The sequence below is a fragment of the Podarcis muralis genome, chromosome 4, assembly GCF_964188315.1.
Source record: "Podarcis muralis chromosome 4, rPodMur119.hap1.1, whole genome shotgun sequence".
Taxonomy (NCBI): domain Eukaryota; kingdom Metazoa; phylum Chordata; class Lepidosauria; order Squamata; family Lacertidae; genus Podarcis; species Podarcis muralis.
The window spans coordinates 94,165,466-94,193,391 of NC_135658.1; the positions used below are offsets into that span (position 1 = coordinate 94,165,466).

At 46.0% G+C, this 27,926-nt stretch overlaps 1 protein-coding gene across 1 annotated transcript; it reads right to left on the reverse strand.

Annotated features, from left to right (window-relative positions):
* Positions 1 to 7,240: 7,240 nt before the first annotated feature.
* DCT (dopachrome tautomerase) lies at positions 7,241 to 27,456 on the reverse strand. Its single transcript, XM_028728295.2, has 8 exons — positions 26,888 to 27,456; positions 20,448 to 20,747; positions 19,510 to 19,610; positions 17,498 to 17,664; positions 14,917 to 15,096; positions 14,700 to 14,835; positions 10,053 to 10,254; positions 7,241 to 8,646 (listed from the first exon to the last, which is right to left on the reverse strand). Exons 1-8 carry the CDS (start codon positions 27,183 to 27,185, stop codon positions 8,465 to 8,467), a joined length of 1,566 nt encoding a protein of 521 aa, XP_028584128.2. The 5' UTR covers positions 27,186 to 27,456; the 3' UTR covers positions 7,241 to 8,464.
* Between the last annotated feature and the right edge of the window lie 470 nt (positions 27,457 to 27,926).

Genomic DNA, 27,926 nt, shown 5'->3' on the forward strand with positions numbered 1-27,926 from the left:
TATATTTTGTCCATGCATTCAACACTCAGTGCCTGCATTCAGATAACAAACAAGGACCAGTCAGCAAAGCAAGGCTCCAAATAGAACAGCCTTTCCATTCTGCTTAGATACGCTTGTTCATTATAGCGATCTCATTACCATTTGCAATTATGGTCCTTTTGTTAGAAGAGCAATGGCATAGACAAAGAGCTAAAATAACCATGGGGACAACATATTTTACAAGAGGAAAAGCAAAAGTCATGAGTCAGTTTGATGCATTTAGTACAGCAGCAAGAAATCTCAGAAAGACTTCCGAGGGATGCTACTGAAATGGTGTGCAGTCTTCCTAGCCGCACAAAATAGCCTCTTGTTGCAGTTGCTGCCTGAGAAGGGAGTAGACGTTTCATGGTGGCTTCTGATCACAAGCAAGGCAGTGGACAGACTTGGCTGTCTCTTCTTCTTAACCTGCCACAGGCTTGTGAAGAGCAGTTTGCCTGGTTGCTTGCCACAAGTAAAAAATCATCTACAGGCAACTCGGCATTGGAAGAGAATTGGCCTCAACTACCACAGAGCCTAGTGCTTGCCGATCAGAAGGTTGGCAGTTCGAATCCCCACGACAGGGTGAGCTCCCGTTGCTCGGTCCCTGCTCCTGCCAACCTAGCAGTTCGAAAGCCCGTCAAAGTGCAAGTAGATAAATAGGTACCGCTCCAGCGGGAAGGTAAGCAGCGTTTTCCATGCGCTGCTCTGGTTCACCAGAAGTGGCTTAGTCATGCTAGCCACATGACCCGGAAGCTGTACGCTGGCACCTTCGGCCAGTAAAGCGAGATGAGTGCCGCAACCCCAGAGTCGTCTGCGACTGGACCAAACGGTCAGGGGTACCTTTACCACCCTGCAGACCATCTTGGTGTTTCACTAACACAGATATATACAGACAGTCTTGTAATGTGTGTTGTTTGTTTGTTTGTTTGTTTGTTTGTTTCATTTTTTGTTTATATTGGCCTTAAAACAGATAATTTTTAAATATCTCTGATATATTATAATGCTCTTTTTTCTTTTTTCAATTTTTTGTTCTATTTTAACAAAGTAATAATCATAAATAAATAAGAATAAACATGTGCACCCTACCACCGAGGCCATTCCATGTCTAACTATCCAGTCTCCCAAAATTTCATGACCTCTTGCAATGGTTTGACCCCTTTCCGTTTTAACAGTACAAATTCTACAAACACCCTCCGTATCTCCTCAAAATCATTTCTCCTGCATATTCCCAGTCTTACCTTAATGGCACATGTTAATTTATCATTAATAGCTATATCCCACACCTCTTTATGCAATTCTTCCATTTTATATTCTGCTTGCCCCTTCCACTTCCTAGCTATAATTCATGCAGCTTGTTTGTTTGTTTGTTTGTTTGTTTGTTTGTTTGTTTGTTTGTTTGTTTGTTTGTTTGCAAAACTGTCCTAGCAGCTGCCAGGGTTCTGGGCTCAAGACCTTCCTGACAAATGTCCAGCAGGGAGTGTGAAGTTGTTCAGGAAGACAGGGTTTTTTTAAGGATCTATCTAATAAGCAAGAGATCTTTGTCTTAAGCCTTCGTCTTGCAGCACATGGTTCAGCTATGGAATTTTCTACTACAAAGCATTGTAATGGCCACCAATGAAGATGGCTTTAAAGGGGCTTTAGAGGATAGTCCATGGAGGATAAAACTACCAGTGGCTTCTAGCCATGATGGCTATGTGCTACCTCCATCGAGGTGGGTATCAGAAATGAAGAGAGTGCTGTTGTGCTCAGGATCTGCATTTGGAATTCCCCAAAGGCATCTGATTGGCCACTGTGAAAAGATGATGCTGGACTAGATGGGCCATTGATCCGAACCAGCAGGGCTTTTCACATGACGTCTTCCCTAAATGATGCCTATCTGCATCCTGTATCCTTCCATATAAGGCCAGAAGGGCAACTAAGCACTTAAGACCACTGTCATGTAGTCATGTAGGGATCAATGGGGCTTCATGTTTTTAGAGAGGCACAATACCTCAGATAACCTTAAGTATCAGGGAGGGGGGGGAATAGAAGATGCTAATGAAGTCACAATTAGGTTTCAATTAAATTAACAACAAGCTCTCTTAGAATTCATAATCTAATTTGTTAATCAGCCTGCAGCAGCAGCATCTCTTGGTGGGGAGTACAGGGAGGTTAAACCAAGTGTAGCAAATCACTGAATATATTAAATTAAATCCGAACTGTTGAAGGGTATAGAGTGTGCTGCCACATTCAGACACAAAAAGGGTTCTAAAGAGCCTACACCATATATAGACTACCCCATCGCCAAAGAGTTGCAGCTCTATATTATGACAAGGCCACATGCACACTTTCTGGGCGGCATTCTGGGGTCCTTACTGAGATAGTGGCATATTGGGTTCCTGCGTTGCTTGAAAGGCCAAAGTATGCAGAGTTGTTGTTGTTGTTTAGTCGTTTAGTCGTGTCCAACTCTTCGTGACCCCATGGACCGAGCACACCAGGCACTCCTGTCTTCCACTGCCTCCCACAGTTTGGTCAGACTCATGTTTGTAGCTTCGAGAACACTGTCCAACCATCTCGTCCTCTGTTGTCCCCTTCTCCTTGTGCCCTCAATCTTTCCCAGCATCAGGGTCTTTTCCAGGGAGTCTTCTCTTCTCATGAGGTGGCCAAAGTACTGGAGCCTCAGCTTCAGGATCTGTCCTTCCAGTGAGCACTCAGGGCTGATTTCCTTAAGAATGGATACGTTTGATCTTGCAGTCCATGGGACTCTCAAGAGTCTCCTCCAGCACCAGAATTCAAAAGCATCAATTCTTCGGCGATGCAGAGTTACCAGGGCCCAAACTGGCATGCACTTGCAAGAAAGACACCATCCCCAAAAGCAAAAATGAACAAAACAAAGTTCCCATTCTGTGAGTTAGGTTGGGCTGAGTTTTGTTGACTGGTCTAAAGTCCCTCACTGAAATTCATAGCTAGGTGGACGTTTGAACCTGGGTCTCCCAATCCTATATGTTATAACCACTACACAATGCTTAGCACTGGATTAGGAAGCATGGGCTTACTTGAGGTATACAAGGTAAAAGGTAAAGGACCCCCTGGACGGTTAAGTCCAGTCAAAGGCGACTATGGGTTTGTGGTGCTCATCTCGCTTCAGCCGAGGGAGCTGGCATTTGTCAACAGACAGCTTTCCAGGTCATGTGGACAGCATGACTAAACCGCTTCTGGCACAATGGGCCACCGTGACAGAAACCAGAACACACGGAAATGCCATTTACCTTCCCATCACAGCGGTACCTATTTATCTACTTGCACTGGTGTGCTTTTGAACTGCTAGGTTGGCAGGAGTTGGGACAGAGCAACGGGAGCTCACCCCATCGCAGGGATTCGAACCACTGACCTTCTGATCGGCAAGCCCAAGAGGCTTAGTGGCTTAGACCACAGCGCCACCTGCATCACCAGAAATACAAGAGTATTGCGGGAGTATTGCATTCATTTGCCTTCCTCACTGGTGTCTCCAAATACTGGGCCAAATACATGCCTCCTCTGCAGGAAATGTGTGTTAGTGTAAGGTTACCAGACATCCCCGTTTCCCAGGGACAGTCACCGTTTTTACAAATCAGTCCCCATACAAAATCCATTGAGGTTGAAAAGTGTCCCCAGATTCATTGAAAAAAATCTGGTAACCTTATGTTAGTGAGACCAGACATCGCTTCTCTGTTCATTCCCAGACCTCCACATTTCATTTTAAAGAGAATATAAACTGACAGGGTGGGAAAGGGATAATATGTTTGCCTCTCCCTTTTCAAACTTCTTTGCATTACAATTTTACAACACAAACACTTTAATAAACCTAAAAAGACACAAGTTAGGGGTGGTGTTGACAGCTGCTAGTACAGTATTAGAAATGAGGGCAGTTTGCTTCATGGTGTTAAGGGTGTTTCACCTTAAAGCTGGAAAAGGTTCCGAAAACGACAACCAAAATGTTCCGGGGGTGGAGCAAAAGTCAGGAGAAGTTACAATATTCAGGGAATATTCAGAGAAAAGGAGAGTAAGGGGATATACAATAAAGGTGTATAAGATTACTTGAGGTGTGGATAAAGAGGAGAGAGGGAAGTCTTTCCTCCCTCTCTCATAATACTACAACCTGAGACTCCCGAATGAAGCTGAATGCTGGGAGACTCTGGGCAAACAAAAAGAAGTGATTATTCACACGGTGGCAGCACATAGCTAAACAATGGAACATGGATAACTTTAAAGCCTTATTTAGGCAGATTCACAGAGGATGGGACTATCAGTGGCTGCCATTCACAATGGCTGTGTCCTTCCGCCAGCACTGCCGAATACAAGGTTCTGGGAACAGAAGTTTTTGCGTATTTCTAGAAGTGATAAATGCTTCTACTGATGCTGTGGTTGTTTTTTTAAAAAAAGAAAACAGTCTTGTGGCTCCTACACTGATCATCTCCCCTTTTAAATGCCTGTAGTTGTAGCCCCTCTACACCAGTGTGGTGTAGTGGTTAAGAGCGGTAGTCTTGTAATCTGGGGAACCGGGTTCACTTCCCCACTCCTCCACATGCAGCTGCTGGGTGACCTTGGGCCAGTCACACTTCTTTGAAGTCTCTCAGCCCCACTCACCTCAAAGAGTGTTTGTTGTGGGGGAGGAAGGGAAAGGAGAATGTTAGCCGCTTTGAGACTCCTTAAAGGGAGTGAAAGGCGGGATATCAAATCCAAACTCTTCTCCTCCTCCTCTTCTTCTTCTTCTTCTTCTTCTGTCTTGGTGGGCATGCATTTTTGGGATGGGCCTCAGCTCACTCTTAACCAGGGGTCAGCAACCTTTTTGAGCCATGGGCCGGTCCACCGTCCCTCAGACCTTGTGGGGGGGTTGAACTATATTGGGGGCGGGGAATGAACAAATTCCTATGCCCCACAAATAACCCAGAGATGCATTTTAAATATAAGGACACATTCTACTCATGTAAAAACACGCTGATTCTCAGACCGTCCGCAGGCCGGATTGAGAAGGCGATTGGGCCGCATCTGGCCCCCAGGCCTTAGGTTGCCTACCCCTGCTCTTAACCTTGTGTTACCAGCTATAGGGCTGGTGTCAAGGGCTGGACTGAGGAGGAATGGTCGGACCGCCCCCCCCCCTTTTCTTGAACCTCCCCAAAAACAGGAGGACAGTATTGATTTAGAACAGTGGTTTGCAGAAGGGCATAGTTCAGAGGCTGCAGAGCGGAGAAGCTGGGAAATATTGGAAGAGGAACAGCAGGAAGAAGAAGCATCACCAGGGGAGAGACAGCTGACAGACTCAGTGTCCTTGGAAAGCATTCCTGACTCCCCCCCTCTCCCAGAACCAGGTGGGCATTGAGGGTATTAGAACAGAGAGCTCAGAAGCAGAAAGCTCAGATTAGCCGACACAGGAGTGACATCTGATGGGGAGACGTATGGGTGTGGGGCTTTACTTGGAGCAACGCCATTATTAGCGAAGGCTGCATTCCTTCGTCGCTCTCTGTGAATTATTGAATAAATTGCTTGATGAGATCTTTTATCATTTCTCTGATTCTTAGCTGCCACCATGGGAGGGATCTGATTCCCCAAAGCCTGACAGCTGGGCAGAACAAATTCACACATGCCATACACAGAGCATACAGACGCCTCTCCCTTTGAGATCCACAGCAGTACTGAGCATGAACTTTGTAGGAATCCCACTTGCGTACAAAGTACACCATACCACGGTCCAGCAGAGTTTGCGTTGTCATAGTCCCATCTATGCAGGGCACCTGTTCACACTCTGCTTCAGCCAGGGATATCTGAGTACTGTGGATGAATATTGGCTGTTCCGTACACAGAAGCAAAATGTGCATTTTCCATGTGCATGGTGACCTAAATGCAAGGGAGGCTCTGGGATGATGCTGTGACGCCGTGCGTCCAGAGGTTTCTCGTGGGACTAGCTTGTGTGGCAGGGTTGTTTTCAATACCACCCCCTTGTAGCTCAGAGTAAAAAAAGGTAAAGGGCCGCTGGACAGTTAAGTCCCATCAAAGGTGACTCTGGGGTTGGGGCGCTCATCTCGCTTTCAGGCCGAGGGAGCCGACGTTTGTCCACAGACAGCTTTCTGAGTCATGTGGCCAGCATGACTAAACCACTTCTGGCGCAACAGAACACCGTGACGGAAACAAGAGCACACAGAAATGCCATTTACCTTCCCGCTGCAGCGGTACCTATTTATCTACTTGCACTGGTGTGCTTTCGAACTGCTAGGTTGGCAGGAGCTGGGACAGAGCTTAGAGTGCACCTCTGTTGGAAGAGGCCCTCCAACATGGAGCCCTTGATCTGGATTGAGACCATGTTTCAGGTCAGGATGCCACAGCTGCTTTTTCTTCAACACAAAAGTGGTGAGTCTAACCATGCTTTCCCCCCAAAGCTTTGGTCCTCAGTCTTGATTCTGATCAAGCAGAAGAGGGTTTCCCTGTAGTTCTCAAGCAAGCCACAAGAGGGCAACCCACACTTTCATGCAGAACAGTTTTCCGTCCCTTCTAAAACAAAGTTTTCTCCTCCTTCTTGTATTATTTGAAGGTTACGTTTTATTTAATGAAGCAAGCAAAACACAGGAGGGAAAGTAAGACTTACAGCTCCGTGATTTGTAGGTCGAATAGCCACATTTCATTGGGATCCAAAGTGCTACTGCAATGTGTATTAGCCAAGGATTTACTACAGAAATCTCAGCACATTTAAAAAAAAAAAAAATGAATTCACGTAAGCAGTTAAGCAAAACTAAGTAAAATCCAGCAATCACTAGCTGCACTTGGAAGCAAGGTTCTTCTGGGTCCGGCATTCCCTGGAGCTGCCCTGAATCAGGCCTATGCATTTGTTTCCAAAAAGTGCACCCACTATTTATGGTGCAGTATTAAGAGTATCTGACTAGCACAAGGGAGACTTGGGTTCAAATCCCTATTCAGCCATTTAGCTCACTGGGGGACCTTGGGCCAGTCATCGGTTCTCAGCCTCACCTACCTCCAAGGGTTGTTGTGCACATAAAATGGGTGAAGAGGGACTGCCATGCGTTATTCTTGAGGTCCTTAGAGGAAAACTGAGATAAAAACAAATAATAATCACTTCTGGAAGCAGGATAGAGGGGAGAGGTCCACTGAATCCACTTTTTTCTCATGCTCTCCAACAGGCAATTAGCACTATCAGGTACTGGTGAACACCTTTTCACCAGTGATCAGACATACAAGAAGGAATCAAAGTATATTACTGCACACAAAGAGATGAGGAATTTAATGTATACAGAACACTTCAGTGAAACATGCGAAGCACAGTGTAATAAGCACTCAGAGCCGACTAAAAATATAGGAAGGTAGCAAGCGACAACTGTTCTCCCCTGGCAAGTGTTCTTTAAGCACCGTGGGCATGCTCTGTACAGCACTTAGCACGCTGTGCTAAATAAATGTTAGAACAGCATTCACAGTTAAGTAGTTAGGAGATCAAAGTGGTGTTACCCATACGATGGATATGTGGATACAGTATCAGCATTGCCTGTCTATAACAAGGCATACAGTGGTACCTTGGTTCTCAAACTTGATCCATTCCGGAAGTCCGTTCCAAAACCAAAGTGTTCCAAAACCAAGGCATGCTTTCCCATAGAAAGTAAGGCAAAATGGATTAATCCATTCCAGATTTTTAAAAACAACCCCTGAAACAGCAATTTAACATGAATTTTACTATCTAACAAGACCATTGATCCATAAAATGAAAGCAATAAACATGTACTGCAATTGTTTGCAGTCAATCAATCAATCAGTAGCTGAACTGGGTTCCACACAGTCACAAAAACAAAACAATAAAGCCACAAAAATGCAAAATTAACAGCAAAAACAGACCGGCCTCAGTGTAGCACTCAAAACAGAAGTGTAACACTCAAAATGGAGCATGTTTGGCTTCCAAAATTTTTTTGCAAACCAGAACACTTACTTCTGGGTTTGCAGTGTTTGGGTTCCAAGTTGTTTGACTACCAAGGTGTTTGAGAACCAAGGTACCAACGTATTTTGAATGTGTGCAACACATCAATTCCTCTCCTCTATATTTGTGCACCTAGCCACCTATAACACCTAAGAGAAATCTCTCAAGGTAACTCTGGGCTAAGGGCGGACAAATCAATTGCACAGAGATTCGGCAACCTGGGGAGGATTCCTTCCTGCACATGTGAGCACCCCACTTTAAATCCTGTGAGAGCCGATGAGGTGCAGTCCGTGGAACAGGAATCAAGATCTGCACCTGTCCTTTCGAAGGGTGTTGATGTGGAGATGACAACCTCAAATCAGAAAGGAATGGAGGCTTAGTTGATCTGGTTGTGAAAGTATAAGTTGTCCAGGCATTCTCTGTCAAGATGCTAAAGCAACACATGGTATGTGTTGACCAACTGACTTCTCAAGGGCAGTCGATTGCAAAACACTTCCCACCCCCACCCCCCAGCCCTTAGGCTTCGTCGCTGTATTTCTTCACATTAAACCTTGCGTTCATTAGCGGCTCAAACCCTTTCCGGTGTCTCCGGTGCTGGAAGAGGACAAGCAGAAGGACCAGAACAAGTAAAGCAATCAGAGCTCCTCCAATGGTAGATCCAACCATGAGAGCCCAAGCGCGGGTCTCTTCAGCCAATTCTGTGAAGTGAGAAGAGCAAAGCCAAAAGTTAAGTTGTGGGTGAACATATCAGACGACACAGCGATTCTTCAAACAGCTCTTGTTTATTCACAGGCCAGAACAGAACAGAACTGAAGGGTTCAGCCAGCCTGCTTATATAGAGCTCCACTACAACGCAACAGTAACCACCTTCTGTAACTATCCAATCACTGAACGTCACTTTCAATCCCTTATTTGCATATGTGGACCTGAGTGAAAACTATCTACAGTATCCCCCTGCTGGCCCAGGGTGAGAACTTCAGTACATAACACCAATTATGGTCTACAAAAGACAAACAAGTCAAATCTGTAATGATACACTGGGCAGGAGACTTTGGGTATAACATACAGCTCACAGCTTGGAAGAAGTTATGGAATTGGGATTTAAAGTTCACGGCATGTTATATGTCATGCCAGTGCTGAGCTCTTGCAAGCTAAACTTGCGCTATATACTGTAACTCACAAAACTACCGTAGTTTTCGCTCCATTACACGCATTTTTTTCCTCCTAGAAAGTAAGGGAAAATGTCTGTGCGTGTTACGGAGTGAATGCTTCCCTCCTCCGTGGTTTCCAGCGTGAGAAGAGCCACTGAATGGGGAGGAGAGAGGGACAGAGTGCCTGCTTCTTTAAAGGAGCAAAGCGGGAGGGGAGAGGAGCCACTTACACGAGTGTAAGCGGCTCCTGTCCGGTTGGCTCCTTTAAAGCAAGCAGGCTCTCTGTATCTCCTCCCGCTTAGCTGGAAATAGCAGGAAAGATTTTCAGCTCGCTAAGGGGGGGGGGAGGAGGGAGAGAAGCAGAACCTGCTTGCTTTAAAGGAGCCTACCGGACAGGAGCCGCTTACACGAGTGTAAGCGGCTCATGTCCGGTAGGCTCCTTTAAAGCAAGCAGGCTCTCTGTCCCTCCAGCAAAGTTTTTCAGCTCGCTAAGGGGGGGGGGAGGGAGAGAAGCAGAGCTTGCTCCACGTGTGCTCCTTGTCCCTTGAGTGCTTTTCCTTCCCTCCCCACTTAAAACGTGGTTACAAAGCACAGATCCACGTGGATCCTCAGGATTTTTGCGCTGGGTCACACCAAATTCACCATCAGATCACATAGCATGTTCATGGCTACAGTTTGCACCAAAAAAATCACGCACCCACTGTTGCCTGGGGCCGCAGAGGTGCAAAAACGTGGTTACAAACATGGATCCACATGGATCCTCAGGATTTTTGCATTGGGCTACCCCAAACTCACCGTCAGATCACATGTCTGTGGCCACAGCATGAACCACAAAAATCATACATCCACTGTTTCGTGTAGAATATTTTTTTTCTTGTTTTCCTCCTCTAAAAACTACATGTGTGTTATGGTCGGGTGCGTGTTATCGAGCGAAAAATACGGTATCTAGTTACCAGGCAATTCAATGGCATAGCTGTAGCCAAGCTGTTCTGCAGGTAGAAATAGTTCTTCGTTGGCCACTGGAGGGAAGAAAGGCACCATGTTGAACTTCCGGTTGTGGCCAATAGGAGCCAGTTCTTCGGGCCACGCACTGCCAGACGGGCGAAATCGTTTCATCCATTCATCAAAAATAGCGTCCGTAAAGGAATGGAGGACCTGGGAAGTCAATTCACACATGATCTTAAGCTCACAGGGCTATGCCCAGGCCAATATGATGAAAACAAATAATTTGCCCGTGTTCATTTTATTCCCTGTGCTGTTTATCATCTATAGGAAACTACTGAGTGGGTTCATCTGGAGTTTTGGAGCACAGTGGTGCCTCGGTTTAAGAACAGCCCTATTTATGAACTATTCGATTTAAGAAACTCCGCAAAACCGGAAGTAATGTCCCGGCTTGCGAAATTTACCTCGGTCTAAGAACGAAAGCCGAACGGTGGAAGGGCACCAGCAGCAAGAGGCCTCATTAGGGAACACGCCTCAGTTTAAGAACGGCTTCAGTTTGAGAACAGACTTCCGGAACGGATTAAGTTCGTAAACCGAGGTACCACTGTACATTGACAGCAATACGCTGATGATACACAACTCTGTTTCTCTTTTACATCTGCAGGTGAGGCAGCGGATGTGCTGGACTGATATCATATAGCTGGGCATGTTTAGCCTGGAGAAGAGGAGGTTAAGGGGTGATAAGATAGCCATGTTCAAATATATAAAAGAATGTCATATAGAGGAGGGAGAAAGGTTGTTTTCTGCTGCTCCAGAGAAGCGGACACGGAGCAATGGATCCAAACTACAAGAAAGAAGATTCCACCTAAACATTAGGAAGAACTTCCTGACAGTAAGAGCTGTTCGACAGTGGAATTTGCTGCCAAGGAGTGTGGTGGAGTCTCCTTCTTTGGAGGTCTTTAAGCAGAGGCTTGACAACCATATGCCAGGAGTGCTCTGATGGTGTTTCCTGCTTGGCAGGGGGTTGGACTCGATGGCCCTTGTGGTCTATTCCAACTCTATGATTCTATGATTCTATGATCATGCTTCAGTAATAGACTGGAGAGCCAACAAACTGAAGCTCAATGCAGATAAGACTGACGCACTGTTAGTGGGTGGTTCCTTAGACCAGATTGGTGGGAGGTTGCCTGCTCTTGATGGGAGTCGGAGTCTATCAACACTTGAAGGCCCACACATTTCCTAGTCCTATCATAATGCATTCAGCAGTGCTGGCTATTACTTCCTGGCGTGCTTTGAAGTGACACCAAGACTCAATATTTAAAATAATCCAAATTTAAGATAAATGAAGCCACGATCTGTAGGTAAGGGGAGCAAATGAGCCTCAAACCCTCAGTGAGTTAAGGACTTCTGCTGCATGCAAAGAGAAGCTGCAGTAGATTGAGCAGATGAGACTAAGAGTGGGTCCAATGGTCGAAAATATGGTTTCAGCATGTGATGTAGAAGGAAGTAAGGGGCAGATGGGACTCTTCAACCCCGAAAAGTAGCCCATCTTGTTATCTCACAGGATACCTTTGGGGAAAGGGACACGGGTGGCGCTGTGGGTTAAACCACAGAGCCTAGGACTTGCTGATCAGAAGGTTCAAATCCCCGTGATGGGGGGAGCTCCCGTTGTTTGGTCCCTGCTCCTGCCAACCTAGCAGTTCAAAAGCACGTCAAAGTGCAAGTAGATAAATAGATACCGCTCCAGCGGGAAGGTAAATGGTGTTTCCATGCACTGCTCTGGTTTGCCAGAAGCGGCTTAGTCATGCTGGCCACATAACCCGGAAGCTGTACGCTGGCTCTCTCAGCCAATAAAGCGAGATGAGCGCCGCAACCCCAGAGTCGGCCACGACTGGACCTAATGGTCAGGGGTCCCTTTACCTTTGGGAAAAGAAAGGGCTAAGGAATAAACTCTACACAAATCTGGAGTGGAGTCCCTAAGACGGTCGGATGGCACCAACCTTTCCAGCAACTCCTGCAGCCAAGCTAGTGTCAAACATATTGCTCTGCTTTCCTTTGGACCACATCAGGGAGATGATAACAAGAGGTATGTTACAACGGCTGTGAAGGTGGATGAAGGCTGCAGCAGATAAGAATCTACTGGTCATCGTGACTACTCATGCCATTGGAACAGAGCCTTACTGCGAAGACTGTGTGTTGGTCAGCGTGCACTGATCTACACACATGAAACAAATTCATGCACAGGCTTCTTTGAAAAAACCATCCCAAACCCAAACCCCAAAAGTCCCATGGTGATCGGCAAATGGTAACAGGGGCAGGATCGTGAAATCTAGTCATGAACTGACACATGAGCGGTGGATACAGATTTAGTCATTCTGACTCAAGGAATGAGGCAGTTGAGCAGCTCAGCAGCTGTATCCATGACTGAGCGGTCCTTTTTAGGATCCACTCAGCTCACCGCAAAAGAGGGGAGGAGCTAGAAAAGGTGCCCTAAACATAGTCTGCCTCCCTTTTTCCCTGACTGGATTATCAATGTCCCCACTGTGGAAGGACGTGTGGATCCAGAATTGGCCTCCACAGTCACTTATGCACTCATTGTTAAAACCGTGTTTATAGGAGACAATCTTACTCAGCTATACGAGTGATTGCCAAAGAAAGAAAGGAAGAAGAAAGAATCTGGGAGATCTTGTCTAGACAGCCCAGGACCTCCATACATACTGCCCATACTGCACACAGTGGAAGGTTACTTCGGTGCAGCTAGCACAGTGATTTGGAGGTGCACTCCATATTCTCTTGAGACAGATGGAAGCCAACAACAATATTTAAGAATTGCAAGGTTGGATTTGATAATATATCAATATTACTACGTCTAGATTCTCTAATAGGCTGGTCCTGGGATGCAGGTTTTCGTTTTCTCTCCATTTTTATCAGTTTTATTTATTACATTTAGATCCCTGTGGAGTTCAGGACACTTCACATGGAGTTCTGTGAAATCTATAAAGGCATCACCTCTACTGAGACCAGCATCTTGTGCCTTCAGGTCCTTCTCTGGGCCACAGAGAATGAAAATCCATCTCCTTCTTTAGGTATCAACCATTCTTTAAAAACCTGCCATGAAGGAACGCAGCTGTGGCTTCTTTCCTTAGGCATCGTTACAGAATGGTACTGCAGTCAATCGGAGTTCTTACATTTCCTACAGGTATTTTCCCCATGTACCGTAGTTTATCTATTTGCATTCCTAAAGCTGCAGGGTTCAAGCTTTAATTTAGCCACCAGATGGAGCTCACATACTCCATTATGCCCCCAGAACACCGATGGAAGATCTTATGAATTAACAGAGGCACTTTCATGCATACGAAATATTCCTTCCCTGCTTCCCCCCCCCCCCCCCGTCTGCCCACATAGGGGTTCTGTGAGGTGCATGAATAGGACACTCACAAAAGGGTTGTAAACACTTTATCAAAACAAAACTAGTAATGAATCAGATTTTGATTTGTCTTAATAATAATAATAATAATAATTTTATTTATACCCCACCCATCTGGCTGGGTTTCCCCAGCCACTCTAGGCTGAGGAATATTCCCCAACAGAATATTAAAAACACAGTAAAACATCAAACATTAAGAACTTCCCTAAACAGGGCTGCCTTCAGATGTCTTCTAAAAGTCAGATAGTTGTTTATTTCCTTGACATCTGATGGGAGGGCGTTCCACAGCCTCCTCCCTTCTGTGTCTAAATGATCTGATCAGAGAGTTGTTTTTACCTCCACGATTCATTTCATTATTTTAAAACGCAGGCGGGATTTCGAAAGTGGACTAAAGTCTGTTTATACAGCATCAGATCACCAATTCACCAACCTGAGTACTTTTGACATATGTTGGTTAAATCTGAAGTGGCAACACTTTAACCCACTCAGTGATTCTCAACTGGTGGTTCACTGACTCCAGGGGATCTGTGTAACCCACCCATCACAGGACATCCTGTTTTGGAGGGCCATGCTCTCATGTGAGAGCACAGCACCTAAAAACGTGTGTGATCATGGCTGGACACCTGTCTTGCTCAAGATCACAGCTCCAAAAACGGCACACGTCTGGCTCTAGCAAAAATTGAAAACGTCAATATTGGGTGGATAGCATCAGCAGGTACACCAAATAATCAAGAGAAGACATGATTTCTGTTCTCATTCGTAGAAGTGGTCCTCTTGGGAAATGTTCCCCAATAGGTAAAGGTAAAGGACACCTGAAAAGTTAGGTCCAATCAAAGGTAACTATGGGGTTGCGGCACTCATCTCGCTTCAGGCCAACGGAACCTGAGTTTGTCCACAGACGGCTTTCCGGGTCATGTGGCCAGCATGACTAAACAGCTTCTGGCACAACGGAACACCATGATGGAAACCAGAGCGCACGGAAATGCCTTTTACCTTCACACCGCAGTGGTACCTATTTATCTACTGGGACTGGCATGCTTTCGAACTGCTAGGTTGGCAGGAGCTGGGACAGATAAACAGGAGCTCATCCCATCGTGGGGATTCGAACTGGCAACCTTCTGATCGGCAAGCCCAAGAGGCTCAGTGGTTTAGACCACAGCGGTACCCACATCCCAATAGGCATATTTGGTTACAAGGACTTCAAGGGATCCAAAATGAGATAAGGACATACCACAAAGACAGGATCGTTCACTGCAGAATGAGGGAAAGCACTTGTTCCGTTCAAGACCGAGTGGACCAAGTTATGGAGGCTCACGGCTGATGGGCCCAGGGTTCCGTTGGGTTCATCGAAGCCTTCCAAAGTATTCCTGTGTCAAGCAACACAGAGCATTACCATCTCACAAGCTCCCTTGTGCAGCAAAGCAAACGATGCAAACCAAAGAACTAACCTGAAGCTAAAACTAGAATTCCGAAAGAAAGGCGGCTTGTCAAAGTCTTGCAGAGAGAGGCAATTCTGGACATCTTCCATGGTTGGTAGCCGGTCCCCTGCTTTGCTGAATGGGTTCCTCTGCAGAAGTCCTTCATTGGTCCCGTTACAAAGCGTAACCAGGCGGTTATAGTCATCCAAACTTGGGTTTCCAAATAGAGAGACATGAAGCAGTCAGACGTGATTTTGTGCTGAGCTTTCTTGTTATTGATTTTATGCAGGGAGGAAGACAGGCTGAAAGCTTTAATTGATTTTAACTGGAAGATTACCGTATTTTTTGCTCTATAGGGCGCATTTTCCCCCCTCCAAAAATTAAGGGGGAATGTGTGTGTGTGTCCTATAAAGCGAATGCAGGCTGCGCGGCTAAGCCCAAAGCCAGAACAGGGAGACAACCTGGTCTTTGAGGCTGGCAGTGGGGGAAAGCAGTGCTTTCCCCCACCGCCAGCCCCACAAGCTCGGAGGGCAGCGGCAAGGCTGCGTGCAGCCTTTGCGCTGCTCCCCGACCTGCCCCAAAGAGCAGGTCAAAAGGAACCTGAACCTGAACGCTTCAGAGGCTTCGGGTTGCCTTCACTGAAGCCTGGAGAGCGAGAGGGGTCAGTGCGCACCGACCCCTCTCGCTCTCCAGGCTTCCAAGGGAACTCCCGCTGCGCTCCGGAGGCTTTGGGTGAATGCACCTTGAATGCACCTTGCTTTAGAGGGGGATAACAAGAAAAATAAAATCCTGTTCTCCCCCTCCTATGGTCCGGTGCGTCCTATGGTTCAATGCGTCCTATAGAGCGAAAACTACGGTAATTAGCCGATGCTTAGTTAATCTTCCAGTTGGGGGAAATGTTGATCACCCATACATGAAGTGTTTGCACACCAGGGAGCATAGGAGCAGGGGCGTCTTACCCATAGAGGCTAGTGGCGCGGGGCGCCGGGGCGCCAAGTTCTGGAGGGTGCCAGGGAAGAGGCGGAGGCTGGACGCAGCGCCTTCCGAAATCAGCTCGCCACCCTCGCCCACCTCCGCCATGCCACGCCGAAGCAGTACTGCGCCCGGAGCCTCCGTCTGCCATGGCCACCATGGCACGAAGCATCCAGCTGAGCCAGGAGGTGTCACGTCCAGCCTCTGCCTCTTCCCCACCGGAGGAGCCGCCCTCCAGCCGCTGACCGCCTCCTCCAGCCCTGCCGGCAGTGCAGTCCTCCTTAAAAAAACTCTGAGAAGGGGGGGGGGCAGAGGGAGCTTTGCACCACGGCGTCGGATATAATAATAATAATAATAATAATAATAATAATAATAATAATAATAATAAATATTTATACCCCGCCCTCCCCGGCCAGAGCTGGGCTCAGGGCAGCTAACACCAGTAAAATTACAGTAAAAACATAATGGGAGGGGACCAATTTAAAATACAGCTAAAAATGCAGCCTCATTTTAAAAGTAGCCCATAGATCAAAACTATAAGGGGAGGGAAACATAAGGGTCAGACTGAGTCCAAACTAAAGGCCAGGCAGAACAGCTGTCTTGCAGGCCCTGCGGAAAGATGTCAAGTCCCTCAGGGCCCTAGTCTCTTGTGACAGTCAGGGCCAGTACTGAAAAGGCCCTGACCCTAGCTGAGACCAATCTAACCACCTTGTGGCTTGGGACCTCCAAAATCTTGTCATTTGTGGACCTTAAGGTCCTCCGCGGGGCATACCAGGAGAGGCGGTCCTGTAGGTACGTGGGTCCTAGGCCTAATGCTTAAGACGGCCCTGCACAGGAGGTACAAAGTTTTGGATTTTTGTGTTGGAAGTACAAACGTATCCCCCCCCCTACACACACAGTTGAGATAATGGTCAGGCAGATTCAGGGCTGGGGTAGTTAGAGGTCCCAACTGAGGAATCCCTCTTGGAGCCACGCGCAAGGAAGGTGAAATAAATCATGCTCAACAAATTAAAAATAGACTTTTCTTCAAATAGTTGGCTGTATCCAGACACCTGTACATAAGCCGCTCCCCCCCCCTCCAAGTTTGCTGAGAGGAAATCAGAAGCTTTTGCTTCCATTTTTGACTAAGTAAGGTTTGTTGTTATGTCTGAACCCAAAGAAACTGTGGGTAGTCTTATCTACACTTTAGGAAAACAAGTCAACTTCAAACTGTGGCTTGTGGTCCTGGTTTGTTTTGCTAAACCATAGTGAAGATTAACCACAGTTGTGGCTTCGGGCATAAGAGCAAATCAGAGTTAACTGCAGCTGTGCTGCAGAAGTAAAAGGGAGAACAGAGCCTGAGGCTCTGTATGTAACACCAAACCATCGTTTAGCATTACATCTGAACCAAGTCTTGGTGGCAGCTATTACTTATTAAACTGAAAATTATCTTACACTTCCTCCAGAGATTTTAAAATGTCACCTTTATTGAGGTTTTGATGCAGCATTTCTTTAAATGCAATGAATGAGTTTATTCATCAATGAAAAGGCAGGTAATTCTTGAATTTATTGACAGCTCAAAAAAAAAATCAAAGAAGGAATTAAAAACCTGGATGCATAGGTATCCCCAATACCTCAGTTCTAAACAAAATTGTGTTACCTGTTGCATACTATCTGCCACTGTGAAAACCTTGAATTCCGACTTATTAGGTTTGGGTCGTCTGGACTCGGTGCTCCCAAAAGCTGATCAGTACACACATCACATTCATTTCTGCCTGTAGCAAAATTCCAATAAGGCAATGCAAAGGAATCGTTCCCAATCATCCGCTGAACACGAGAGTGGGGAGATGGAGGGGGTGGAAATGAAACCACTTTGGATTAGTTCTTTGCATAAAACATTTGTTAAAATTATTTCCACAACTCAACAAACCCCATATAACCTCTTTGCAACATTTGCCCAAATCGTCTCTTTTCTTTTTCAAATCCAGGCCATCCCAATTCCTACAAAAACATGGATATCTCTTCAGGTAGGTGTGCTATATTTGCCTGAAATCAGAGCACAAAGCTTCTCCACACACAGAGAGACACATGTGCCTTGTGTTGCATACAAAACAAATCTATGATTCTGTCAGAAGGGATGCTGAGGGTCATCGAGTCCAAGCCTTTGCAATGAAGGATGTTATGTACTGAGTTGAATAGGATCCAAAAGGCAGCAGTCTGATTGGTCCTAGAACAATAGGATTCAGAATGCAGCAGTCTGATTGGTCCACAGGAGCCACCCAATCCAGCTCCAGGTGGAAGTGAATCCGCAACCTGATTGGCCTACAGGTGAATCCCAGAATTAGCCAATCATGTCAGGCCCATTGTGTAAATAATGTACATAAGCAGACATTCTGGGGAAACTTTCATTCCTCCTCACCACTATGAGCTGAATAAAGAGCATGAAATCCACTCTCGACTCCGAGTAGATTTCACAGGAATATACAGCTGTCCCATATGGGGATTGAACCTGCGACCTTGCTGTTATCAGCACCATGCTCTAACCAACTGAGCTATCCAATGGATTGCCTTTGCATCAAAATGAAAAGAGAGGAACAATGTAATGATAACAGACAGCGAGACAAACATAGTTTTAGCAGAAGATGAACAGCAGTGGAATGGAAACAGTGTTGCATGAGAAAATACAGGGGGGGGGGGAGAAGGAACACTCAGTCCTCAGATGGTGGGTGCCCTTTGTGGGACCATGTGCAGCACCCCCGAGACACGTGGGACTTACCAGCTCGCCATGCTGACCCACCTCCCTGATGCCACAGCCGTTGGGTGTTCCTGCCAAACCTTGGTTCAAATAATCCAATCAGTGGCACTGGTGGAGGCAGGGCCAGCCAAGGGGTCTACTCATGCTGTTTATTAGGGGGCGGAGCCAACAGCAAAGCATGCAGTGGTCTCTCAGGGGTCGGGGGGTCACCGCCTGGACATGCAAAACAATCATTCTTACATGCCTAATTAGAGTGGGGTGGCCTTGGATTATTTTCTGTGTAGTTTATCCCCACCTCAACTGATCCGTCTACCAGCCAATGCAGCCAATGCAGCTGTGGTCTACACCACTGAGCCTCTTGGGCTTGCCGATCAGAAGGTCAACAGTTTGAATCCCCACGACAGGGTGAGCTCCCGTTGCTCTGTCCCAGCTCCTGCCAGCCTAATAGTTCAAAAGCACACCAGTGCAAGCAGATAAATAGGTACCACTGTGGTGGGAAGGTAAACAGTGTTTCCGTGCGCTCTGGTTTCCGTCACGGTGTCCCATCACGCCAGAAGCGGTTTAGTCCTGCTGGCCACATGACCCGGAAAGCTGTCTGTGGAAAAATGCCAGCTCCCTCAGCCTGAAAGCGCAATGAGTGCCGCATCCCCATAGTCACTTTTGACTGGACCTAACCATCCAGGGGTCCTTTACCAGTGCAACAGATAGGGAAGCTTCAAATCCTTTGTCACATTCTCTTTCCTCAGCACCATCTTTACACATTTCCCATTTTGTGCTAGAATGCTAAACCTTAAGGAGGCTCATTATGCTGAGAATTCCTCCCTCTCGGGAATGGCGTGGAGGTGAGAGGGAGGGAGGGCTTAGAAGTTGCCCTGTTTGCATCTTTCAAACATACACCAGTCGGTGTTTTCACTAACCTGCAGATCTCTTTCCAGCAGCAGCAAGTGGTACCTATGCCAAGTTACAAAGGCAGGTCCTTGGTGAGAGAAGTCTATTGCCGTGAAGGGGCGGCCTGGTCCTGTGGGTTAAAATGGAATTAAACTTAGAAAGGGGACGTTTTCTCTATCACATTGGATAGAAATCCATTAAAAAAAAACATTGCTACAATGCTTTGACAGACGAGGGAAAGCTGCGCCTTTTGCTGTCCTGGCTTATAAATTATGGCACATTCTTGTTTCTAAAATTCTAGATATCTACCCATTTAGCTGACTGCCATATGCCAGGAGTCAGAATAGGCCAGGTAGGCTCAAATGAAATGTTATCTGCAAGCGCCATTCTTTCTTCTTATCCTATGGTGAAAACCCTGTATGCTCTGCATGGAAAATTCAGAATGCAAAACTATTTCCATTTTTGGCTACTAGAACAGTGACCGTATGTGGCTCTAAACTTTATGTTTCAGACAAAGGGTAATTCTAGAACATTTCCACATCTATTTCTGATTTATTCAGTTTTTTGAATGGCTTTCTTGTGTTTTTAAAGAAACGTGTGTGGGCCCTCCCCCCAAAAAAACAGTGTAAAATAAATGTAATACAAATTCAAACCTTAGTACTGTACAAACCATACTGCTTTTCTACTAACTAGACTATTCCAAAAATTACAGGAATCCTAAGAAGCTTCAAGGAGCATTCCAAAGCTCCTAAGTAGGGAGAATGGGGGGGAAATCCTCTTCCCCAGAAGAGGGGAAGTTCTCAGACAAATCACATCCACTGTATTGAAAATGTTCCATTTCATATGTGTGTTTTTCCAAAGTGGCTTTTTAAAAACAACAACAACAACAACAACACTCTGTTGACATTCCTTTTAGTGTGTGTTTCACCTTTTCCTATCTTATCCCTTGCTAATGGAAATCACCAACCTAAAAGAGTGTCTCTGACTGAGTAATAATGAAGCCACACATAGTAATTGTAAATGCTGCAATTTGCAACTTGCGGGTCATTTCCACTGGGACCAAGCAGACTCAGCCAGTGTTGGGTGGCGATCACATAGTCGGGGTGAACGGTGGTCTTTGCGCGGTTGAGGGCATCCAAGAATTGCTCTCGTTCTTCCTCCATCAAAGCGTGGATATTCTTCCGGACAACCAGAGGCTTCTTCTCGTCACAGTTGGGCCCTGACCAACCAAATTTGCAGTCCCCACAATTGTAGCCAGCAAAGTTCCCTGTATTAAAAGACAGCATCAGTCATACATCAGCATACCGAAACAGATATTGCCCAAACCTCTGTGATGAGGAGCTAAAGGCTGAATACAGTGGTACCTCAGGTTAAGTACTTAATTTGTTCTGGAGGTCCCTTCTTAAGCTGAAACTGTTCTTAACCTGAAGCACCACTTTAGCTAATGGGGCCTCCTGCTGCCGCTGTGCCGCTGCTGCACGATTTCTGTTCTCATCCTGAAGCAAAGTTCTTAACCCAAGGTAATATTTCTGGGGTAGCGGAGTCTGTAACCTGAAGCGTATGTAACCCGAGGTACCACTGTAAATGCTAAACATTCAAAGCTGTCAGGGACCGTGCTGAGGAGGAATGCTGGGAGCCTCCCCCTTCCCCTGCTCCGGATCCTGAATCTTCCCAGGATCAGGAGGACAGTATAGATTTGGAACAGTGGTTTGCAGAGGGACATAGCTCAGAAGGCAGAAGCTGGGAAATACTGGATGGGGAACAGCTAGGAGAAGAAACACTGGGAGAGAGAGGGTTAACAAATTCACAGTCTCTGGACAGCATTCAACCCCCCCCCCCTTCTCCAAAGTCAAGGAGAGCTCAGAAAGTGGCAGAACAGAAAGCACAGAGGGTACAAGCTCAGATTACAAGACGTAGGAGTGATGTAGATTAATAGGGTGGATTCCTTAATTGGGAGCACCGCCATTTCTAGGAGACGTGTTCTTTGTTCTCTCACTGTGATTATTAAAGTTTCTAACTGGTAAGAAGACTCCTTTTCCTTTGTTCTGCTTATCTACCGCCATGGGGGGAGGAAGCCAATTCCCTGAAGCCTGACAAAAGCGCACACAAACACATACATGCACATCAAGAATCCTAAGAACTATAATTTGTTAAGGACGCTGGGAATTGTAACTCAGAGAGGGGTAAACTCCATTTTCCATGATTCTTTGTGATTCTTTAAATGTATGTTGTGTATGCAGCCAAAATGACTGCTCCATGCTCTCCAACATCTCAGAAGGGCTGTTTCCATAAATCCACCTCCATGTGAACAAATGAGACCATGACTGCTACCTTGGTCAGATTTGCCAGCCATTCTCCCTGAAGTCTGCAGAGTTGGTGTGACATTTGGAAAAAAAGAGGCCTAAACCTGATGAGCAAGCTCACCATGCAGTAGGTAACATGGAGCCAGCTATGAGAACAGATTTAAAATATATGTTTATTTTTAAGCAGTACTATTCCCCTTCCCTAGTTCTGAGATCTGGAGAGATCCCTGCCCCCTGGGATTTAGCTTCAGCAGAAATAAAAACCCCAGAAACAAGGCTGTGTAGACATGGCCAGGGTCATTCTTTGCCTCAATTCAGATCAAAGCTGGTTTGGGGGGAAAGACCCCAAAATGCAGTACTTGATAAGAAATGACAGTATAGATACTGATTGGGACTAACACCCTATGAACACCACTTGGTACAGGGAGCACATGGGATGCAGAGAAAAGGGGAGCGTGTGGACAGGATTTGCTGACTTGTCTCAACATACGAGGAAAATCTATCACATTCATAAAAGATGAAGTATGGAAGAAGCCATCTAGGAGCCATAATGGCTGGTAATTGCTTGCAATTACATTCATGACCTCTGCCCTAAATCAGTCGACGCATTCAAACAATAATCCCTTACAAGGAGTATTAGCAGAAGAAAACTGGAATAGGTCAGACTTTCATATTCAATTATTTCTGATTTATAATACCCTAGCTACAAGGAGGAGCAGTGTCCACAGAACAAAGTATGGCTCTAATAACAGTAGCTCAGTAAGGCTACTGATCCACTGCCCCGTTGGTAGGTCATTAACAGAGGCAGTTTTATAGAAGTGCAAACACTGTGGTTGCATTGCAGGGGGGCGCCAAAATGATGCTGCAAAACAGAGTGTGAGAGGTAGGGGTGCTCAATTTTAGCATTGGGCAAGGCACCACTGAAATTTGAGAGTTTGCCACTGTCATTAACTGCAACCACTGAGCCTCTTGGGCTTGCCAAACAGAAGGTTGGCAGTTTGAATCCATGTGATGCGGTGAGCTCCCATTGCTCTGTCCCAGCTCCTGCCAACCTAGCAGTTTGAAAGCACACCAGTGCAAGTAGATAAATAGGTACCACTGCAGTGGGAAGGTAAACAGCGTTTCCGTTGCTCTGGTTTCCATCACAGTGTCCCATAGCGCCAGAAGCGGTTTAGTCATGCTGGCCAGATGACCCGGAAAGCTGTCTGTGAACAAACGCCGGCTCCCTCGGCCTGAAAGCGAGATGAGTGCTGCACTCCATAGTTGTCTTTAACTGGACTTAACCTTCCAAAGGTCCTTTACCTTTTACCCTCCAACATTTCTCCAATGAAAATAGGGATATCCTATTCCATACTCTCCAACATTTCTCTGATGAAACTAGGGATGTCCTAAGGAAAAGCGGGACATTCTGGGATCAAATCAGAAACCGGGACATCTTCTGTAAATCCGGGACTGTCCCTGGAAAATAGGGACACTTGGAGGGTTTGCATATATAGCATGCACAACTTTGGTCTCTCAAGAAATCCAGCTAGGTTGGCAAACTGTGTTGATTGACCCACCTAACTCAAGAGAGACCATCAGTTGTGTACTGGCACCTTGCTTCATAATCTCCCAGCCTCAGACCAGAAGCAAGCAAGCAAAGATTTAACAAGGTCCTAGTGGGCCACCACGGGATGCGGGTGGCACTGTGGGTTAAACCACAGAGCCTAGGACTTGCCGATCACAAGGTTGGCGGTTCGAATTCCCATGATGGGATGAGCTCCCATTGCTCGGTCCCTGCTCCTGCCAACCTAGCAGTTGAAAAGCACGTCAAAGTGCAAGTAGATAAATAGGTACCGCTCCGGCAGGAAGGTAAACGGCGTTTCTGTGTGCTGCTCTAGTTCACCAGGAGCAGCTTAGTCATGCTGGCCACATGACCCGGAAGCTGTATGCTGGCTCCCTTGGCCAATAAAGCGAGATGAGCGCTGCAACCCCAGAGTCAGCCACGACTGGACCTAATGGTCAGGGGTCCCATCACCCTTTACCTTTAGTGGGCCACCACATGGCTGCTGGGGCACAAGTTGTGCAGACCCGATCTAAATTTGGGCATGAGTGCATGGGGACAAACCAGTTCCGACAAGCAGGAATTATTTTTCCCCTGCTCTGGCTTGAAAACAATTGCATTCAGAAGTAGCGTCATGCCTGATGATAGTTTTAAAGTGCCTAAGCTCTGCAGGGACATTTAAGTCACACTTCTAAATAACTCTTCTGATAACTGCAATGACAAGCTGCAATTGTTTCAGATGGTTCAGGCAAGCGAATGTCATCACTAACTCTTTAACTGCATCTGGGAAGGATACAGTCAAGATTAACACACACACCCCACAATGGAGAAAATGAAGATGGAGAGAACACCTGTTGTTTGACGAAGTGCAAGACGAGGTACAAACGCCCTGTTTTCAGAACCGAAACCTTTGTGGTCTGAAGTATCTAGTTGCCACCTGGCTCCTGTTTGACGCTTACCTGCAGACAATGCCAGCTCCAGATTTTGGGAGCTCATGAACAAAATACCCTCTTCTAGATTGCCTACAAATATGAGTGCCTTAAGAGAGCTCCCAGTTCAGACCAAAGATCTATCTAGTCCAAGTAAAAGTGGAGAGTATCCTTTCCCCTGCCTTAAGATCCTTGAAGTAAAAATGGGATGTAAATATAACGAATAAATTAACATAACATTACCTCTGTGTTTTAACCTGGCAATCAAATTGACATTGAGGGACTTGATAGGTACAACCGCAGCAACTGTTACTGGCTCTTTTCTTTCTTTTTCCTTTTCTCGCCTCTGGGCAAATTGGCTACCCCAATGCATTTGATGCGGAACACACAAATGCTTTCAAATGAAACCTTATCTGTCAGCTCAAAACTTTCCTTCAAGCTGCCTCATGCGCTGCTCTTACATGAGGTCTCATAACTGCACTTTGTGTTCTGGTGGCTGAAACATTTGGCAAAGACGGAACAGTGCTGCCTTTAGCATAACAGTGCGATATTATCAGCAAAGCAGCCACCAGAAGGTTAAACTAATGCATTAGAAAAACAAACAAATATACCAGAGAACACACTTTGGGAGATCTTGGAGATTTCCAAAAGGATCTCTTGTTTGTCTAATTGCTGCTACTAAACTGGTAATTAGCTCCAGATCTTCCTCCAAATTAACGCATTTCAAAAACCCAAGAGCAGGAAGAGAAGAAAATGTCGTATTCATTTTAAAACTGTTTTGTTATTGTTTGGTGACTGTGAGCATCTATTTATCAGTCTGTTGGCTACTAAAACATTCCCAAATGATAGGAGATAGCTGGAATAGAAATCTCTCCCTCAGCTTCTGCAATGTGATATCCAGTGCTTGGAGAAGATGACAACTCTCTAGGTGAGAAGCAGAGTAAATAAAGTTGGATCCAGATGTCAGTCTGAATTTAGAGAGCATTAGAGAGAGTTTGGGAGCTGTAAAATTGTCTGGAGGTATAAAAGCTGAACTGAGCTTTCAGAAACACTGTATGGGATTTGCTTTCTGCTGTAGGAGTTTCTGTTTGCTTCCAATATACTCTGCTCATATACTTACAATTTCAACATATATTGCAAAGGCACCATAAATCTCTAGTGGTCTCTCCCCCAAAGGAAGTTAAATTTGTAGCTCTTCCCTTGTAAATTTTCACCATTCAGGAAAATGAGGACCATATAACAGTACATTGGCCTTAGTCAAAACAAAAAAAATTCCTTCCAGTAGCACCTTAAAGACCAACTAAGTTAACTAATGACAAAGCCATTTTTCACCTTCTCACCCCTTGCTTTTTCCTGTAAGACCTATTGCAGTCGTTAAGAGTCGTCAACAGGCTCACCACAGCTATCTGCCCATCACCCATTCCCACCACCCTTCTGAGTAATACCCCTCCCCACCTTCTCACTATATAGAAGGATCTGGCAACTTCTGTTTCAGTGTATCTGAAGAAGTGTGCATGCACACAAAAGCTCATACCAAGAACTAACTTAGTTGGTCTTTAAGGTGCTACTGGAAGGATTTTTTTTTGTTTTGACTATGGCAGACCAACACGGCTACCTATCTGTAATTGGCCTTAGTGTCTTTCTTGTCAGGCAATTAGTAAGTTCCATGAATCAAAAGGCCTCTTTTTAATGTGGGGAAAAGCCTAAAAGGGGCAAAAGGGGCAAAACTCTGTTCTCCTGCCTTTCATCATGATGTACGTCTGATTCGGGTCTGAACACTTTACAAAGCTGTGCACCTGTAGCCATTTACTTCCTGCTACTGTATAGCTGTTTTTGGAACGTTAATAGGGAAAAGTAACATTGGAAGCTGTCAATACGTATCACAAGTACTGGGGATGAAAATAAGAAATATAAAATGTAGCTTTGTGTCTATTTTGCACATGCAAAATAGATGGAACCCGGCAGAATCATGGGGACCTTCTAGTACAGTGGTACCTCGGGTTAAGTACTTAATTTGTTCTGGAGGTCCGTTCTTAATCTGAAACTGTTCTTAACCTGAAGCACCACTTTAGCTAATGGGGCCTCCTGCTGCCACTGTGCCGCTGGAGTACAATTTCTGTTCTCATCCTGAAGCAAAGTTCTTAACCTGAAGCACTATTTCTGGGTTAGCGGAGTCTGTAACCTGAAACGTATGTAACCTGAAGCGTATGTAACCTGAGGTACCACTGTATATTTCTGAATCTTCCTGGCTTTCTCCAGAGAGTAAGGAACCTCCCTCCCAGTATACCCGAAGGAGCGTCTCCACACCCATCATTCAGCCCTCATACACTGAGGTCCACCTCCGAGGGCCTTCTGGCGGTTCCCTCACTGCGAGAAGTGAGTTAACAGGGAACCAGACAGAGGGCCTTCTCGGTAGTGGCACCCGCCCTGTGGAACACCCTCCCATCAGATGTCAAGGAAATAAAGAACTATCTGACTTTTAGAAGACATCTGAAGACAACCCTATTTAGGGAAGTTTTTAAAGTTTGATGTTGTGTTTTTAATATTCTGTTGGGAGCCGCCCAGAGTGGGTGGGGTATAAATTATATTATTATTATTATTATTATTATCATCATCATCATCATCTTCTCACCTGTACACTGACAACTTCTGTTGAAGAATTTCAGTGGCCATCGTTCTCGGTCGTCCACGTTGCGGAGAGTGTAGGGCCCGCTCCAAGGTCTGGTGTCCACTTGCACCTCCTTACAGATGCCCCTGCCTTGCTGCGAGCCGCACACGTTGTTAGGATTAGGCCCCAAAGGAGGGCAGCATTGCTTGGACTGCAGCATCTCCACAGTCATGCACGCCCGTGGGAATTGTGCCGTGGTCTCCGGAAGCCAAAAGGGGCTCAGGCACCCTAAGAGAGTGCAGCAAAGCAGCAGGAAGGCCATCAGTATCAGACTCCAGGACTTCTCGACTCGCTTTGTTCAACCTGCAAAGTCAGCATGGGATTCAGGGCAGGCGGTCTTATTCGCAGCCTCTGGGCTGAACAAGCAAGCCAGGTTTTATGTGACCAAATGAGGTCTCCAACCCACAACCCGTCACAGCCTACTGGGTTAGACTTTGGGGCGTTTGCTTAATCCTGGAGCCTAATTTTATTGAATGCGGTAGAAACGAGGACGGTTTGGTCCTTTGTTGCTTGCCAAGAGGCCACGGCTGGGGGGTTTCTGTGTAGGGGCAGCAAACCCTAATTAGAAGGATTAGCTTTCTACCAACCCTCGTGCTTAGCACATGACATCAAGGGCAAAAAGAGGCCTTTTGAGAGGTGGGGGATATGTGAAAGACTTTGGCTCTGGGTCTCCTTGTCTTCTCTCTCGCTTGTTCTCTTTTGTACTCTGCAACACCGCTAGCTTCAGAGTTCATGCACTGTGCATGGAGACACCGGTTTCTTTGTGGCATAGATAGCTAGAATAAATATAATGTTATGCAGAGAGAGAGAGAATTTAAAACAGAAACCTACTATAAAAGCCTTAAATAAATACTCAGCGCTGAAAGCCTCAGCCTATCTGCTGCACCTATCTCTGGTTGGATAATATTGTGAGTTTCTTTGTCTTGTCTTTGTTCTTTTGGACTTGCCTTGTATTTTCAGATTGGTTCTAATTGTTCATAGCTGCAAAAAGTAGCATGCAGGC